Source organism: Passer montanus, unplaced genomic scaffold (genome assembly GCF_014805655.1).
Source record: "Passer montanus isolate IOZ18808 unplaced genomic scaffold, ASM1480565v1 scaffold10, whole genome shotgun sequence".
In the NCBI taxonomy this organism is placed as follows: Eukaryota; Metazoa; Chordata; class Aves; order Passeriformes; family Passeridae; genus Passer; species Passer montanus.
The window spans coordinates 21,114,373-21,133,013 of NW_024356505.1; the positions used below are offsets into that span (position 1 = coordinate 21,114,373).

An 18,641-nucleotide genomic window follows, 5' to 3' on the forward strand; every position below is an offset into this window, starting at 1 on the left:
CATGTAACATAGCTGCTGTTCTCAGGCAAACTTTCTCAACTCACAGGAATGTGTAGAATGCTGTCACTTAATCAGAATCCAGAAGAGGTCTTTTATCTGCCATTTGTTAGTAACTAGCAATATTGCTCTTATCTCACTGTCCTTTAGCTTGATGCAGTGCCCTCAGACTTGAGAACTTGTAACATGAAAGCACTCATTACCTTGAACATTCTTGTTTGTATTGTCTTAAGCTACTATCTCTTTGGCTTAAATAATTGATGCTTTGTATCAATTTTGAGAGTGTTATCTATAGAAGTCTGATCTACAACATTATTTTCACAAATAAAACATTTTATATTTTCGTAAGTCTGTCACCACTCTGGAGTAGAGTCTTCAGTGATCTAGAGTAATTCAGGTCTTGTTTATCCAGTTAACACAATATGTTATCTAAATAATTTACCTTAGAATGTGGCTTCTTGAAAATAACGTAATCATACAATCTTTAATGTTAAAATTGGGAAATAATGTCTATGAAGGTCTAGTATTGGACCAACTGTAACATTCTGGTTTTCTGCTAAGTCTTCAGCTAGTTAATATCAGTTCAGAAAGTCCTATAACATTTATAAGTGGAAGAAATTTTCTTTTGGTTTCTTTCAAAATCTTGGGCTTCTCTTAGTGCTGTGAACCCTTGTTTTGACTACTGAGAATATCAAGTACCAAGGGAGGAGATGGTGCTTCTTTCTCTACAGATGAAAGCAGGGTGCTGTCTTCTAGAATTTTTGTGACTTCCATCCATTAGAAGCAGAGAGGTGGAGTACAGTCTAGATACAAAGTAGAATCCAGCCTGGTTAATGTAATTAATGCCTGCTTTTATTTTTATCCAGTGATGGTCTAATGTAAAATGCATACACATTCCAGGGCAGTATCCAGAAACTCGGCTCCTTGCCCCTTCCAGCTGATTGTTCTTAAGCATTCAGCTGCTTTCAGACACAGTCTTGCCCCATGACTCATATACTCCTGGCAGGATAGTGATTTGGCTTCAGCAAAAGCAAGGAAAGAGCTGTCACCCAAAAAACCCCTAGCCTAGTGGTCAAAGAATGTGCTTGGGTGTAGGAGGTACCAGTTAAATCCCCTTTGGCTGAGTTTCCACTTTGAAATGAACCTAATAACATTTGCACAAGATGTTAATGTAGATGCAAACATACATTGCTTCTACCACCAGTCTTGGTTATACGGTTCACCAGGTAAGGCTCCATATGGACTTTTGTTGAAAACATCCATTTACCTGGGATATCAGTCTACCAAAAGTGCCTCACTCACAGTAGTGCTTTAGCTCAAACACAGCTGCTTGTTTCTGCAGCACAGGTCTTTCTGATGTCTGTAGCCACTTTCAGAGTCTGAAGCAGAATGTGATAACTAAAGATGCCTACAAGGAGCTTCAGAACTTCAGTGGCTTGTGGCTGGCATTTTACTGGTCTTAAGCTCACAAAGCTACTTAAACGCAAGATTCAGACAGCCTGAAGACCCCTCTTGCTGTTTTTGCCCTTTCTCTCCAGTCCTTGCTTTTGGCTGGAAATTACACGTCTTTGTCCTGGTGGTGTTTATTTCAAGACTCAACTAATTTCTAATGATCTGTGGCATATTTAAGTATATATGAATGCATACACCTATGCATGTATTGCATATGTATATGGAAAGCTCAACTTTTTCTTATTTTGTGTGTATTTACAAATCTCTTTTCACTTTTTTTTTCTTTTTTTAAGAAAGAAGGATGTTTCATGAGAGTTTTGTATTCCAAATGTAATTTCAAGGAATTCTTGAAAGGTATTTAATAGGAGTTTCATCTCTATGGTAGCATTTACAATTTTGCTTACTTCAGTTTAAAGCCATAATTTATGTAAGGCCATAGTAAAGTCTACTGCATTCAGCTTCAAATGTGGAGCAGATTTGCAGTATTCAGAGCTGCTTTATGCCATAGGTAGGAAGGCCCAGCTCTGTGATGGTTGTCATGATGATGAGCCAGTTGAACTGTGCACCTCGTGAGGGCAGGTACATGCCAAGTATAGCTTCTACTGCAGAGAAGCTGACTAGTTTTCAACCCTGGGTTATTAAAAACTCCCAGACCCTGTGAGTTTTTACTCTTAAGCTATTGCTTCACATGATCATCTCTGACAGATGTTGCTCCACCAGCCTTTTATCTACTATACCAGGCTCTCAGTGAAATTGGTACTTTGTCTTCAGACACAACATTACACCTAGTGAGGGCAGGTACATGCCAAGTACCTTCCACTGCAGAGAAGCTGACTAGTTTTCAACCCTGGGTTATTAAAAACTCCCAGACCCTGGGAGTTTTTACTCTTAAGCTATTGCTTCACATGATCATCTCTGACAGATGTTGCTCCACCAGCCTTTTATCTACTATACCAGGCTCTCAGTGAAATTGGTACTTTGTCTTCAGACACAACATTAGTTTCTAAGTTTCATTCTCAACTGAATGAAAATAGTATCTTGTAGAATTTGTTTGCACCAAGTTTCTGCTATCTAGACTCCCAAGCTGCCCGCAGTAAAGCCTCTCACCTAGAGAACTGGCCCAGTTTAATCTATTCTTTGTGGCTTCTCTGTGCATATCCTCCTTTTGTTCAAGATGGCTTGACAGAAGTGGGCTGAAGTTCTGTGGGAGAGAGGGCTGTGGTGGCCTTTGTGGTTTTTGCTTCATTTAGGCTTTTTCTGTTCAGGACTGGAGTCCAACACAGCACCCCAGGAAGTGGGAACACTTTTTTTCTGTCAACCAGACTCTGGTTTTCTGGTAGCAGTGAAAAGCTGGTCATCGCTATTAAGTCCAGCTGTGGGTGGTAAGGCTCAGATTGTCTAGACTGATGGACTCAAGAAAAGGCCAAGCAGTCACAAGGGCAGCTTTGGGGAATCTTGGCATGGAAACATCCATGGTTTGGTCCTTGGCACAAGTTAGAGCTATGTGTTCTCCTGCTCCCAGGGACGGGGCATCAGTGATGTGAGAGACTGTAAAAGAGGTGGATGCCATCCAATGGGAATATGCAGGACACTAGATGATTTGATTTTGTGGCTTAAAGATGTAGAGGAGAGCAGAGCAACTGGAACAAAGCCCAAGATGTACTTCTAGAAGTTAGGACTGTTCCCTGAGCCAGCTAATGCCAACAGGTGACTGAGCAAGTGAAAATGTGCCAAATTGCTGCTGCCAGACCCAGAACAAGGTCTGTATTCCAAGGTATAGTCTCAGACTGCCACCTTTAAGAATTTTTTAGGGTTTTTTCGCTTTAGTTTCATTTGGAATTGTGAAAGGAAATGTCTTCTTCCTTACAATAGGTGTTTGACTTGATCTGCATAAGAAGACAGTGATGTTTATTTCTGTCTGCCTTTGTGGGTCTTTTTAGTTCTGAGATAGATTATTAGAATTTGCTGTTCCAGTGTACAGATTTGATTATGAGCCTTGAAGTGAAGAATGGCTATTTCTATTTAATGTCTGTCACTCTCAGTGTTAAGTATCTCTATCTGTAAATACATTGCAATATAAGCACGTCTCATTGCATGCAAAGCTGACCATTTCTGCAAATAATTGAGTCGTCCCATATTCCACAGAAGACTGCACTGCAGCTCAGAGAATAGAGGATCATGATGTTGATCTCAATACACAGCAAGGCCTGGCAAGTCTGACTTTCATGGGATCTGGATGAGGTAGAGCAGTGTTGCTGATACTAATTTTGCTCCTTTCTTCTTTGTATAAAGATAAAACACTCTTCACTTGAAGTCTCAGGTAGTCTTTCAGAAATGTTCTCTATATTGTCTCTGTAGAGAATTCTGTGAAATACTCTGCTTAGTAGAAATATATTTCCTTGTATGAATTTTGAGGTGATGTCTGAATCACTAGTGGTTGAAATATTACCTCAGGTTAAGAGCCAGGTTTCCTTTCTAGTAGTTGTTCCACTCAGATGTGTAGTGCACAGAGACTTTTAAGGTAAAACCACTGAATGCAGGCAAAGTATCTTCAGCTACGCACATGATGTGCAAACACACACGCACACACGTTCATGCCTCCTGACAACGGATGTACCTAGAAATGCTCTTCAGCAGCACTGTCACACTGGGTGATGTGGTTCTTCCTAGAAATTGAAAAGGGAGAATTCTGGTTAGCTTTGTGTGTATAGAACATCTAAGAAATGAATGGCTTCTTTATTTGTCATGTTATCTTACAGCAGATGCTAAACCATGTTTCCTTCAAATCACAAATGTTTTAGCATCAAAACCAGGAGATCCCATTCTGAAACGGCAACTTGATAGTGGGTGGTACATGTGATCGGGATTTGTGTCTTCTATAAATAAATAATCTTTTGTTTGATGATCTAACTCATGGAATGATAACAACATTCATTCCAGTTTTCATAAAGCAATTCATCAAGCTTGTGCCCAAAATGGAGATAAATGTGAATAAAGAGATAAAATTGGTATTGCCATGTTGCACTTCATGAGACCCGGAGCACTAGAAGGGATTTCATGTTTTGCATGCTAAATCTTTTGTCAAGAAGTGAAGTGCTTTTTAAATGCCACTAGAGTAGTTTGATACACACTTACTTTAAAAGGGAAACTATTTTAATGTTTCTATAAACAGACAAACTATGGTCATCTTTCTCTAAGAAAGAAACATTCTCTCCAGTCATACCTATCTCTGTGATGGAACTGAAAACACTTAAATAACAATGGAAGAACCACTGCTCAAAAGCGAGATAAAACAAATGTAATTGTTCAGATACTATCCCTGGAAACTAAAGTACATCATATAATGTAGCAATTACTACCTTCTCTGTCACAGTTAGCAATAATAATAGGTCTTCAGAGCTATGTTAAAGAATGTCCTAGATTTGCTTTATAAATGCAGAATGCTCAGTGAATGCTCTAAGGATAGTGATAGGAAAACAGTAAGACAGTTGCCAGCAAGTAAAGAAGACACACCCTTGTTCCAAACCAGAGATGAAAAACACATCATTGTACAAAGGCTAAAATTTAGCACGTGCTAAAATCCCCTATCTTGGCCTCATTACACCTGTGGGACAGGTGGGTTTTGAACATGCTGTAATTGTTGTGCATGGTGCTGCAGGGTTGAATGAGGCATTGTCTCTCTTCCCTTCCTCACCTCTTTTCCCCTTGCTCCTGCCTCCAGCACACCCCAGACTACCTCCTCCCTTATTTCCCAGCACTCATGCACACAAAAACACACACAAAATCATTTCCCTGTGTGGCGTAGGTGTGATGCACTTCCAAAGGTCTTTGGATCTTCCTAGGGGGCACAGAAGAGGAGGTGGGGAATATCATCATTGCTGGAGCAGAGCAGGGCATGCTGAGGGGGTGGTGGTGGATCTGTTACACCAGAGGATTGGGAAGTGGGGCCACCTTGGGCTGCCAGGAGGACTCAGAGCAGCACACAGGACAGGTGTAGGGCCCATGATCCTGCAGAAATGCCATCATGCCACAACCTAGTGTCACCAGCCCTCCAGATTGCCACTTCTTCCCTGCTCAGTCCTGGCTCTTGGTCCATACCCCACACTGAAGGCAGTGAAACACTATTAAACAAATCCTTTTTCCTAAGCAATTTTTACATTGACTTCATTTTAAGCAATGTTATACTGTTAGACTAGCCAGCCATTTTAGCATTTTCATTTCAGAAACTGCATTTCTTCTTTTCAGTCTCTGTGGAGTCTTTTCAACTGTGTTTCTACCAAGCGAGAGGGAGGTGGATTGGGCAGAGACAGCCTCTCTCTGCAGTAGGGATTGAAGCCAGGCTTCAGTCAATATGCTTGTCTGTAATTCTGTCCTCTCCAGTCTGTGGCAAATGTGTCAAGCTTAGTCATAAAGCTGAGAAGACATTTTTTACAAAGCTTCAAGAAAATTCTTCAAGTTGTTTTACAGTCTCAGACCTGAAGAATAAGCCATGAAGTAGCAGGTTCATAGTGAATTTGCTAAGATTCCACTTTCAATCCTTGTGAACAGTTTGAAGCAAAAGATTTTTTGTGGAATTAGAAGACCATGAAGCTACACTAGAGCTTGACTGCATACTGTACCATATATTCTGTAGCTATGCTCCCTCATTTTACTCAAAAAGGAAGGACAAAAATAAATGAAAAACAGTCAAAAAGATGTCCTGAAGATCATGTGAAAGCCTTGCTGGGGAGAACTGAACAAAAAAACTAAGTTCTTAAACTCAGTTTAACTGTAGTAGGGATCATTAAAAAAATTAATTTGCAAGTAATCTTTCATGAGATTTAAATACTTTAAGTAACAAAATGAGCCAGCATCTAATGGCCAATATAATTAACAAAATCAGTACAAAAGAAGCACAGAAGAAACCACAATCACAAAAGCAAAATATTTACAAAAAGAATTTTCCTTGGATTCAAAGATACTTTATGTGAACTTAAGCATCCTGCTAATTTCTTTTGTGGCATGATTTCTGTGAAAGTTAGTGTTTTAAAAGGTTTTACAGGCCTCTTCCAAGCCCTTTCAGAACTAAGTAGTATAGAATTAGTCTCATCTGGCTTTGGCTGTCTAAAAGGAAGATGTCTACATATGGGCCAGTCAGATTCTCCCCATGGATGGTAATCAAATGCAGTGTATGTTCATCTGACCTGTGCAACACATTTAGGATAAAGTAAGACCAGTTGCACCGGTCAGATGAACACACACGTTTAGGATAAAGTGAGACCAGTTGCTGGGTGAGATGAGGAGTAGGCCATGCCTCCCCCACCCCATCACTCTTGTGGAGCCACCTCTGAATCAGAGGAGATGAGGGAAGCATAGCAAAATGCCTTCTTTTTGGAGTGAAAGGAAGACCCAGGGCCACAGTGTGACTCACTGGCTGGTAGATTAAACAGTGCCAGAAAACATTCGTGGGTACTGGAGCTCAATTGTCTATACTGTTAAATTATTAGAATGGTTCCTGGCATGAGTTATTCCAACCAGCCCTTCCCCAGACAGTTCCTAGGCACTGGCAGTTAAGCGTGGACCGAAGACCATTCCCAATAAGCAGTTTGCATGCGGTCACCTTTTTTGGGAGGCTGAGAATTTAATAATATGGACATAGGCCACTCTGTACTTTTTGGTCTCAGTGCCAAAGGAACATTTCCTGTCCCATTTAATTTCCTAGCACAGACATAGCTGCTGTGTTACAGTCTGATCCCTGCTTTGTTCGTGTAGCTGTGCAACTGGGCATTGGTCTGTACTTAAAGTCTGTGGCAAACTGAAATGTAGTCTTTTGTGTCTGTGTTACTCAACCCCATCCCTAAACCACTGTTTGTCTTTGTCTTTTTTTAACTGAATGCTATTCAGACAGCAACTATATTTGGAAAGGGCTGTATATTGTGCAGATCCATTTAAATTAAGCAGTTATGTAAAAATGAAAATCTGTTCTGTAAAGTAAATGGAAACTATATGAGACTGACACAGTGCCTAGATCTTCTGTTCTGTTGCTAGTGAGTAGATACTTCCCACTGATTTGATTTTTCATCAGAAACAAGTAACATGAGGCGAAGGATTGAAACTCCTTGGGCTAGGTGGTGCCCGACAGCCACATCTGTCAGGTGTAGTAAGGCAGAAAGCTTTATTTCAAAATGAAGTTCTCTTTCTTCATCTGACTAAATGCAGCTCTGCCCTTGCTTCTCACTGAGCACATTTCCTTCTTCAGAGAGTCAGACACAGCCTCAGTAGACTTTTGCAGATGTTGTTTTCCTCTCTACTGTGTCTCAAACACGCGTCATTTATTTTCATCATGAAGTGCTGCCTAAATCTATTAACTTTAAAATGTAGTGATCTGCAGGTACTTCTTACCTGATACCATCCAGTCTTATCTGGATAGTAGAAGCAAAGAACATATACTGGAAAAGGAACTTATTTAGGTACCTATTTCTTCCAGTGTGTGAATATTCTCAGTCTTTTCATATGTAGCTGGATCTATTAAATACAAATGTTATAGGGTATCTTCAGGACAGGCAGAGTGGGCTAACAGGCTAAAGGGGGAAAAGGAGATAATTTTGCCCAGGAGCATTTGGATGCAGTTGGAAGAAGAGAGAACAGGGTGTGAAATTTGAGGGAACTTGGAGGATGAGGAATGTGAGGGATGGTAGAGTCCTCTCCTCACAGGGAAGGACAGGGCAGCAGGCTGTCTCCACCCGGGTGTTTGTCCAGGAGCAGCAGGAAATTAGGCATGTTTGGTGATGCTGTCAGGGGACCACTGGTGTGTGAGACAGGAAGGCAGCAGAAGGAAGCCAGGAGATCATGGGGTGTGGTAGAAACCTGGCTGGAGTAAGAGAGGAGCTGAAGAGACCAGCCAGGGTGAGCAGAAGCAAGGAGAAGGCAGTGGAGAAAAGTTGCTTAGGAGAGAGAGCTAAAATGCAACATGGTCACTGAAGTCTACAACCTCCAGAGTATTTTGGAGTCTTGCACAATTTAGGATCTCCATCAGCACATGAACATGAATCCTTTTCCTACAGAACAATCATCATGTGCTTCATTTCATGTGTGTCAGGTTTTCAGGAGAGGCAGAATTTAAGTGAGATGTACTGATGTAGGTACTGATGCTTTTTTCTTCCTAAAAATGGGACTTAATTGAGCAACTCTGTTAAGTGCGCTGTCGCTCAGGGAGACCTTGTTTCCCTGGTAGTGTGACTTACCTAAGCAAAGCATTTGTTCACTCATAACCATGCTGAAGAGGAAGTGATGACCTGCTTGTTCAGCCTCACCATATCCTGTGTTCAGAATAATTTTCATTTCTACTTCTCTGCAAATGTTAATGGAATGTCCACAAATATTTTCTTGGTTTCTATGGTAAGAGAGAGTGTGAAACTTTCAAAACCACTGCATCGTACTCATCATCCTGTGCTTTTCAGGAGAAGACCTTGACCACAAAAGGAGTCATCCTTTTGTGGCATTACTTATGTGTGAACTGACATTTAGTACATTTTGATCCCTTTCAGGTTCGCATTTTGAAATACAGACTTGCATGTTACAAACCATAAAGGTCATTTGATCACTTTTATAGTGACACATTAATGACAGAGCATATCAAAACAGCTCAACACAGATTTCTTCTCCTCTGACTATAATGCAGTCAGGCATTAGCTGAAATTTAACTGTTAGTCTTTTGGAAATCTTATGGTTTACAGGTTTAACTTTCCAAATTACTCAAGAAAAATCTCCAATGCCCTGTGTATGCATGCATGGAGCATAGCAGGGTGCAAATGCTTGGGGAACTTGCCAGTAAGGGGTCACATGGGAGAAGCAGCCACTGTGCTGCACACTTCTGCAGCTGTCTGAAAGTAGCACTCTTCCCCTGGAGAAGCATGGGCAGGGGCAAGAGCTGTGGTGCAACTCTCAGGAAAGGAGCAGCTGTCCTGTGCCACACTCATCTGGAAGGGACTTCAGTTTGGGGCATATGGTCCACAACCATGCATCCCCTGGTTCTTTGCCTATGAGAGTGCAGAGCCCTAATGTTGCAGGGCTTGTGGGTTTGGGGAAAATAAATCATCCTTATTATAAATCATCTTATCTCTGTGTGAGAAGAGCCATGTGGACCTTAAACGGGGAATCATGAGGTTTGGTTGTATTCCCACAGATGAGAGATCACACAGCTCTTCCTCCTGACACTACACCCAGCCATTCACAAACAGTAATGGGTTGAAATTGCTATATCTAATTTCTAAAAGCAATATTACTTCAGTAAGCTTTTCCACAAATGTACTGTGAGAATAAAAGCGTAGTTCAGTTTGAGAGATACATCTGCATTAGGAAAAATAACGTGTTTTAGGAGAAATTATATCCGATTCAGACAGGGCATCTCTAGAGAGAATCCCTGATCTCCAGATATATTTGTCTTCTTTCCTGGAAGTGAATCTCTGAAGAAACTTCTCTGGTTTTTATAGAGAGAAGTGTTTCATAAAAGCATCACTTGTATGGTAGCAAATCAGGAACAAGACAAATGGAGCTAAGTAGAGCCCACCTTCCACACGGGAATCTGTTTCTGTGGATCACTATCTGGAAATATAGCTTGCCAGCACAGTGCTTTGTACTGTTGTATTGAACTGTTTCATAGACAAATTTTATAAAAAAAATCAAAGTGTTTAGAAGAGCTGTTAGCAAATATGACTGCTCCTGCAAATATCCGTGAACCTCCCTTCAATAGCCATTCAGTGGTTCCAAAGGCTGTCAGGGCATTTAACGATTGTAATAAATGTTGTATTTGCTTTTGTTTCATCTGGCTTTGACCAGCAAATTCAGCTGATTACTTCTATTGTTATTTTTCTTTAGAAGACAATTACATTATCATCATTAAAAAACTCACTATTCTTACACATTCCTTTGTGTTGGTCTTGAAATTCAGAACTCACTATCCTAGTTAACATAATTTTAAAATTTATTTTCATTCTTATACTTTTCTTTGTTTTTATCCTTTTTTTTCAGAGGCTTGGTTTGGTTCATGCTCCTCCTGAATGTTACATCTCCGATTTTCATGTTTGTTGAAGAAAACAGCAGTAATTTTAGAGGCCCTGCCAGCTCCCATATTAATAGTCAGAGGTTTAAATTATAGCACAGAGTAAGAAAATATTGGCACTTAGCTAATGGTCATATGTTGTTATGGCTGGATTATAACTGTATTCAGGATGAATATTCCTGTGTCTCTGAGATTGTATTCTAGCAAGATAGTAGCTCAGACAGGACTGTGCAGAAGCTCGTTGCATTCTTCTGAAAATATCCTGAAGAGACAGTCAGCCTCATCTGTATTTGGTCTACTTGTGGGATACAAAAGGATAAATATAAACTGGTCCATCTCTGTTGTGGGTCCAGTGAGGAGGAATTACGAAAGTACATTGATGGAGCAGTGCCAGAAAAATTACCACTGGGTCCCTACAACGTGTTGTGGCATAACCACCAGGACAAGGACAGCCTAAAAGCAGGCACTTTACATGGCATATGTCCTTGGGAAGGAGTGTGTCATTTGAACATTCAGTGTGAGAGAAGTTACTGCTGGTCTGACCAGCAGCACATGGACAGAGACAGTCACACAGGTGTAAAGGAATCCTTGTGCTGTGTTGCTTGGTTGAAAACTGACAGTTTAGGGTTCCTTTGTATCCAGGGAAAGCACACTAGACAGCACTGATGCCTTTGGTAAGGGACAGCTTTGAGAAGAGTTTGATTTAATCTGTATCTAACCGATAAAAAAAAAGTTATATTTTCGTCAGTTTCTTCAGAGACAACTTTTGAGGCAGGTCAAACATCTTTACCATTATTGGCCCATGCACCTGAGTTAACTCAGTTTCTCTTGTAGAAAATAAAAAGCTGAGAACAGACGTGCTAGATTCTGATTTGTCCTATGGGTAAACCTACAGTATTCCCTGGTTTGTTTGTTTCTACTTTGGCTCTGGTGACTACACCTACATCCACAAAAGTTAGGAAAAAATGCCTTGTTCAATTGACTAACATTAACCCTATGGAGAATCAAAATCTCCACTGGAAAGTGGTTGGGGTCTGTAAGCTGCAAAAGCTTCAAAGAGTTGCTGATAGTGTGTTGTGGTATTATGATTATCACACCAGTGCTGTACTCTGAAACTATTTTTGTTGTACCCTGAATTGCAATGTTCTTGACAAGAAATGGTCTCATATCCTGAGTCATCATCACTGCAGTTATCCATACAGGACCCTTTTCTCTGTGGTGGCTAAACCGCTTTTCCCTAATATTTGAGTTTTTACAATATAGATCAAACTAAGTGGAAGCTGTACATAGAGCACTTAGGAGGTTGTAATTCTGCAGCTAAGCACTCTCTTTTCTGTTCCTTTTTGTTTTGCAGGTTGTTACTTTGTGGTATAGAGCTCCTGAAGTCTTGCTTCAGTCCAGTTATGCAACAGCAGTTGATCTTTGGAGTGTTGGCTGCATATTTGCAGAAATGTTCCGTCGAAAGTAAGAAATACAGTTTTATTTTCTTCATGCTTTCATTTGAAACAATGTGCAGTAATGCCTGTTACAATACACCGAATCATGTTTATATTGGAAAGGCCTAAAAAGATGTTTTATTTGCAGTGCAAAATATAAATGTCCATTGCAGATTCATACTTTTTGCTATCTTGAGGTCTGTTTTGATGGGAGTCTCAGCTCTTGGTAAAACTTGCATGAGCATCGTGGTGTTCTGGTTGAATGTGAATCCAAATGCAGCTAAAACTGGCTGAGAGAGGCTGATCAATTTGAGTAAAGCTGGATTCTGGAAGGGATTTACCCTGAGGAAGGCAGGACACTGTGGTCGCAGAGGTCTTCTTCCTCTGCAGTTTGTGCACTGAAGCAGTGTTTGCTTGTAGCCTGCTCTTGGGATATTTGAGATTTAAGAAGTCACTATAAAGTTGTTTTCTAGAGCTGGGATTTTTTAAGAATAACTTATGTAGCCTGAGGGTAGGGTAACAGAGATTATAAGGGTAGTCAAATCCATCCTCCAAGATATGACTTTTTTTAGCTGATTGTATGAAATCAGAACTATCTCACTACAAAATATTACTGCTGGATGCAGGTGAGCTGTGAATTCAAGAGTTCCTCTCATGTTCTGGTCTTTGTGGAAAGACACTTATGTGCAGGTTGTACCATGTAGAGTGTGGAGAGGAACAAACCTGCAAGAGTTTTAACAGGGTAAATCTGTCTTGATACTAAGCCAATCACTTTCATTTTGGTTGAGCTAAAGGCAAAAAGTGCATGTTGTCATCACCTGAGTGATCTTCAGGTAGAAGCTGTATAGCATTTTTTAACACCCATGGTGAAGCCAAAGGATATACGGAATGAAAATGTGAAATAAAAGTATATATTCGGTCAAACCTAAAACCCAAAATCAGTAAAATTTAGAAGGGAATGCAGTGCTATAAGGGCCTTGAGAAACAACTGTGTAATTTATACAGTAAGTTCAAATACTAATTGAAGTCTTGCAAAACAATTTTGGGATTTTACTAGTTATTAATGTTATATGGAAAAATAATTTTTCTTGGGCTTCTTGCCTGGTCAAATGACCTGGGTAGAGTATCCTCCACCCTCTCTGTCTCTGACTCAGAAATGAAGTCAGAAAATGAGAGAAAAAAAGAATGAGGATTTTAAGACTATCACATTGCAAACTTCTAAAGATTCAGTCTTGGCCCATATACCAACATATTCACAATAGTATTAAGCTGCTGCTAATTTTTCTGATTCAAATAGGAGAATAAAAAGCTTCATTTTACCATTTGCAATAAGAGTGATACAGGCCAAAAAATGAATGCAGAACTTCATTACATGCTCAAAACTTTATTTTTCCTCTCATTTAATTTGAAGCATTTTGACAGATAAGAAATACTGCCATATACAAACTCCACCAAATTAATTTTATTTTTTCTTGTAATGGTGTATGAGCTTTTCTGAATCTCCATATTCACATGGTAAATTAAATTTTCTACTTATATATAAATGCAAATATTACATTAATACTACAAAACCAGTATTTTTTTCTTGTAGAAATTAATCTGATTTGAACCAGAGTTCAATAAAACCAGGACTTCTATTTTTCTTGCCAGATAGGGTCAGTCTGACATTCTCAGTCTTATATTTGGGAGACTGTCAAAAACTGTAGAGGTCAGGAATCTGCCAAGTCTGTATGTACTGTGTTCTTTCATCACAAACAATATGACTGCTACATGCTTCAGTGTACAAGGATGATTTGGAAGACTCTTCTCAAGGTTCTTTGCCATAAAGCCACAGCAAACAGCCCTCATGGTGGTTCTGTGGGTTAACATTGCAATACTCTGCATGATCTGTGTTGTCTTTTAGATTCTTCTGCTGGATTGCAAACGAAATCCCATGTTACTGTGACCTTGGTAGCAATAAAATGTAAAGTTTTGCAAACTCCGTGGAGTATAGTCAAAAGACTGAATAAATGCAATAGCAGTTTTACTGGGAAGTGGTAGTGCCCTTGGGTGGTCATCAATCTGTATTTCCACTGGTGTTGGTAGGATAAGTGTATGAGAATGCAGCTCAAACTTTTTGCATGATAGACACAGGTTTGATATTCAAACAACCTTTTTGTTCTGCTGTTTGCTAGGTACTTTTGTCTTCTTTTCCTACTCTCTTTTGCTTTTTCTTTCAAAGATCTTAAAGGTCTGTCATTTTTAAGAAACACATTGAGACTTCTGTGGGCAATTTTGTATCCCAGGGACTTCACTGGAATGGGTTTCATAGTAAAACACTATACAGCATCACAAAACATACCAGAAGCCTGTTTATGTCAAGGAGACGTTGGACAGTCTGAGTTTGATTGAATAGAATTTTGTAGGCTGCCACAAACACAGTAAGGGTGCTTTAAACCTGGATAAGTGCAGGAGAAAAGTGAGTTCTGTATGAATGGTCCAGTCTGTATGTTACAGGTTACTATGTGTTTTAAGTGGATGGCACTTTTGTTTAAATCACCCTTAATCTAAAACAATTTATGACAAATGCAAGCCAAGTATTTATTTAAGAAGTAGATGGAAGTACACAGAAGTGTGTAAAGGACTTGGACAGAAAAAAAAAATAAATATATCTCTGTCTAGACACACCTAGAGTAAATTTGAACATTCCTCTCATCTTGGCTGATTCAGCTAAACAAATGACACTTTTCAGCTCTTTCTCTCCCACAGTCTGAGGTTTGGATAAAATCATAGCTATTTTAAAACGGCACATTTTAATTTTGGTACAGATTTATAGGCTTCTGCAGAGGTCAGTGCATAGAGTTTGTATCCTAAAATCCCTTAGATTCCCAAGGATCTATTCTATTCACAGGTCAGCAATAAACTGCTCAGTACTCAGGTGTATGTGTTATGTACACAGAAGCTCTTCTGCTAAATGTGTCTTTTCTATCCATGGCCACTGCTGATGACAACACCCCTGAAATAAAGCATTACTTCAAAAATTCCTTGTATGACAGCTCTTTCCTGTTTAGTTAAGCAGTTTGCAGTGACTTCTAGATATTTGGATGGAATGTCATTATGTAATGAAAGAGTAAACATATTTGTCATAGTGCCTGTTTTCTTTGTGTTTTAAAAGCTCTGGTGCATGGATAGTAAAAATCAGTAGGGGAAATTGTAAGCTATGCTACCATATCAGAGAGTCCTTCAGAGATACAGTTGGCAGGATTGACAGGGGCCTTGAGGGCATGGGGACATAAATTGGCTTTTTTTAATGTTCAAATAAAGATTTGAATCACTTATACTACACTTTGAGGCTGAGCATTTTCCAGGCCAGTAGGAAAGGGCTTTGTACCTTCTACTTGGTGAACACCTCATTAAAGAGAAAGGCAAAAATGGGAGTAGCATGCACTTCTGTCTGGATACATGAAACTCTTCCAGCTGGCTCAAGGAGTGTGGGCAGCTCCTAAGCAGGAAGCCATGACCAGTGCTTTAGGGAAGAAGAGAATGTCTTCTTGCTTCAGTTACGTGATACTTAATCCAGGTGAATGAGGGTGAAAGGGGGAAAAGACTGGAATCCCAGGTTCAGGTATGGGTGAAATGCACTATGAAAGAAAACTCAGATCACCAATCATAGATTCTCTTCTGAGTAGTCAGTCTTGAGAAAATACGTCAAAATATGTTGGTACTTCGTTCTTACTTCATCTATACCTGCCCAGTTTTCTGTAGGGTTTCAATGCTTCACTAACTAGGAGTTTGGTATGTGTGCATTTGGGACTCAGGAGTCAGGCTATCTATGTAACAATTACAGCTGGGCACATTTAACTATAAAATATTAAACAATCAACTGTGTTTGTCTCCCTTTGGAGTAAATACAGAGCTAAAAATCATCAGAAGAGACTTAGTTTTTGTATCTTCTGTTGTATTCACAGCCTAGTCAAGCTGAAGTCATACACTAGAGGGTGGCCATGTGACTGCATGTTTACAGGCACCAATTCAAACCCAAAACTGGAAAGACATTACTCCCCAAAACCCTTTTCCACCTCCTCAAACCAAAAGTAAAACAGTATTATCTCAGTGCAACAAGCTTCATCTATCCAGGAGGGAATTAATTCTGTTCACATGGGTTTTTTATTGAGACTGTTCATGCACCAGCTCCATCGTGTTTTAATCGGCCTGCTTTTGGTAAAATCATCAGTCACAGAAATTCGTAAGCCACAAGATTGGCATGAATAGTATGAGGTTATTATTTATTAGTTTTTAAATATTAAATCATGTTTTAGCAGTTGTCTCATTTTTCAGCCCACTCTGTCAACGCCTAATATATGTGAGACAGTTATTGCATTACCAACTGTGCAATTGGTAATACGTAAATTGTGCAAATTGTAATAGCAGATAAGAGATGTGTGATTCTACTGAAATACCTATGGTGGGCCAAGATCCCTGGTGGCACAAATAGCAGACACGAGGAAACACGTTATTGGCATATAAGTCATCGTTCAGTGGTGTAAATTTGTCCAGTTTAGAAGAGTTACATCATCATGTGTAGAAAAAGCATGAGCTTGGGACCTTGTTGTTGTAGATAATGTACTCAGATGTGATGATATCAAAATTTTGGTGATGTGAACACTGGGTTTGGGACCTACAGGCTGCCTAGAGTCACAAAACATCAGGTTTTAAAAAACTAGCAGTACTCATATTCATTCTTAGCTATAATGTCTTAGGTTATTGAGTAGTTGTAGATAATCTATAGCACTAAAATGTAGTAAATATTTATTCCCCTTTCCAAACAAGCCGTAAGTTATTAGTACAGTTTGAAGTGCAGTCATCAAATCCATTGCGTGTACTTTCCTGGGTCAGCTGCAGAACCAGGTGGTAGAATGGGTTTGTGGAAGGAGTCCATAAGAGTAGAGTGGCCAGCAGGACTGGGAAAGTGATTGTCCCTCTGTACTCAGCACTGGTGAGGTCACACCTTAAGTGCTGTGTTCCGTTCTGGATCCCTCACTTCAAAAAGGACATTGAGGTGCTGGAGGGTGTCCAGAAAAGGGAAGTGGAGCTGGTGAAGAGTCTGGAAAACATGCCCTATGAGAAGCAGCTGAGGGAGCTGGGGTTGTTGCAGAGAAAAGGAGGCTTGGGACAGGACCTCACTGCTCTCTACAACTGCCTGAAGGGAGATTGTAGTGAGGTAGTGGCCGGTCTTGTCTGCCATGTCTCAAGTGAAAGAACAAGAGGAAATGGCTGTAGGCTGAGCCAGGGAAAGTTCAGATTAGGTATTAGGAAAAAAAATTCAGTCTAGGAGCGGTCAGACATTGGAATAAGTTGTCCAGAAACATACTGGAGTCACTGTCTCTGAAAGTGTTCAAGAGATGGATGTGGCGCTTGGGGCTGTGGCTCAGGAGTGATTATGGTGCTGCTGGATTGGTGGTTGGACTGGATGACCTTCAAGGTCTCCTCCAACCCCAACATTCTGTGATTCTAAGAAGGAGAACCCACTCAGATATGCCCCTCACTTCCACCTCTCCCTGACTTGAGAGAAAAGGAAGAGCAGCAGAGTCAGCTCTGCAGTTGAAGTTTCAGTTAATGCTTTTGGGATGAAGATGATCGAGTGATTGCAGAAAGAAATAGCCAAATGTAACAAGAACACCTTTTTTTAAGCTGTCTCCAAAACCTGAAGCTGGATAGAGAAGTTTGAACTTCTGCCACTGAGTGAAAAGACTAACTTTTTTTGCGGGATCATGCAGTAAAGTCTTGGCTTCACTGAAATTATTGTTGCAATTAACCCCGACTTCAAAGAGGATTGTAACCTCTTTAAAAACAATTCAGTGTGATAGGGTTGCACAAAGAGTGGCAAAGCTATTCTCTGTTAATGTGCACAGTACAGCACTTGAAGCAGTCGCTGTAAGAGTGCTGCAAACTGGTAAGGCAGGAGAGAGTGTTGTGTAGTGGTGTCCCCAGCTTCCATGCCTTGCACTTCTTTCAGTGATGCTGTATAAGCTTTCAGCTGCCTCATCTGTGATACAAACCCAGGACTGAGACTTTGTTCAAAGTAAGGGTTGCAATATATGTAGGAGTTATGAAGAACTGTCAGCTGAGAGTTGAGGCTAAGGGTGGAATTCACAGTCTGTCTTCTGGGCTTCATGAGGCTGCATGGCACAAGCGAAAGAGAGTGTGTAAATTAAATTTGTCTGAATTTAAGCCACTCTAGGAGTATGATTATTGTTACCTGTCTGCTAAAATACCACACACACACACACACACACACACACACACACACATGCGCACACACGTGCACACAAAAAGGTATCTACAAAGGAAGTCAAGCCATGAGTATGTGAGCTACTGTATGCATGTCCTTATCCAAAGAAAGATGTTCAATTCGCGTTTGTTACCAGAGGCAACAAAGTGATAACTTGTAACAGAGCCTGCAGTTCCCTGCTGCTCTGAATGGGACAGGCAGCTTTTCTCTCGGAAGAGACCTGCAGTCTGGTTCTTCCTTGAGTCTGTCTTCCTAGCATCAGTTTCGTCATGCTCTCATTTGGTCTGAATTAACTGTTCTGTAGGTGCTAATCTCTCACAGATACAGGCTTTTAAGCTTGCACTTTCAAAGAAAAAGAAAAAAAAAGATGTATACGTCTGGCAGCATGCTCAGCAGAGAGCCACAGGTTATCAGTGGCCTAAGCGTGTTCTTCATCTGAAGATTG

At 40.2% G+C, this 18,641-nt stretch overlaps 1 protein-coding gene across 6 annotated transcripts in view; it reads left to right on the forward strand.

Annotated features, from left to right (window-relative positions):
• The window catches only part of CDK6 (cyclin dependent kinase 6), a 136,148-nt gene that overhangs the window by 82,662 nt on the left and 34,845 nt on the right, over nucleotides 1–18,641 (forward strand). For all 6 annotated transcript variants that reach the window (XM_039704975.1, XM_039704964.1, XM_039705009.1 and 3 more), the window contains one exon: nucleotides 11,844–11,953. In XM_039704975.1, coding sequence (XP_039560909.1) covers nucleotides 11,844–11,953 — 110 coding nt within the window. The remainder of the gene's footprint in view (nucleotides 1–11,843; nucleotides 11,954–18,641) is intronic.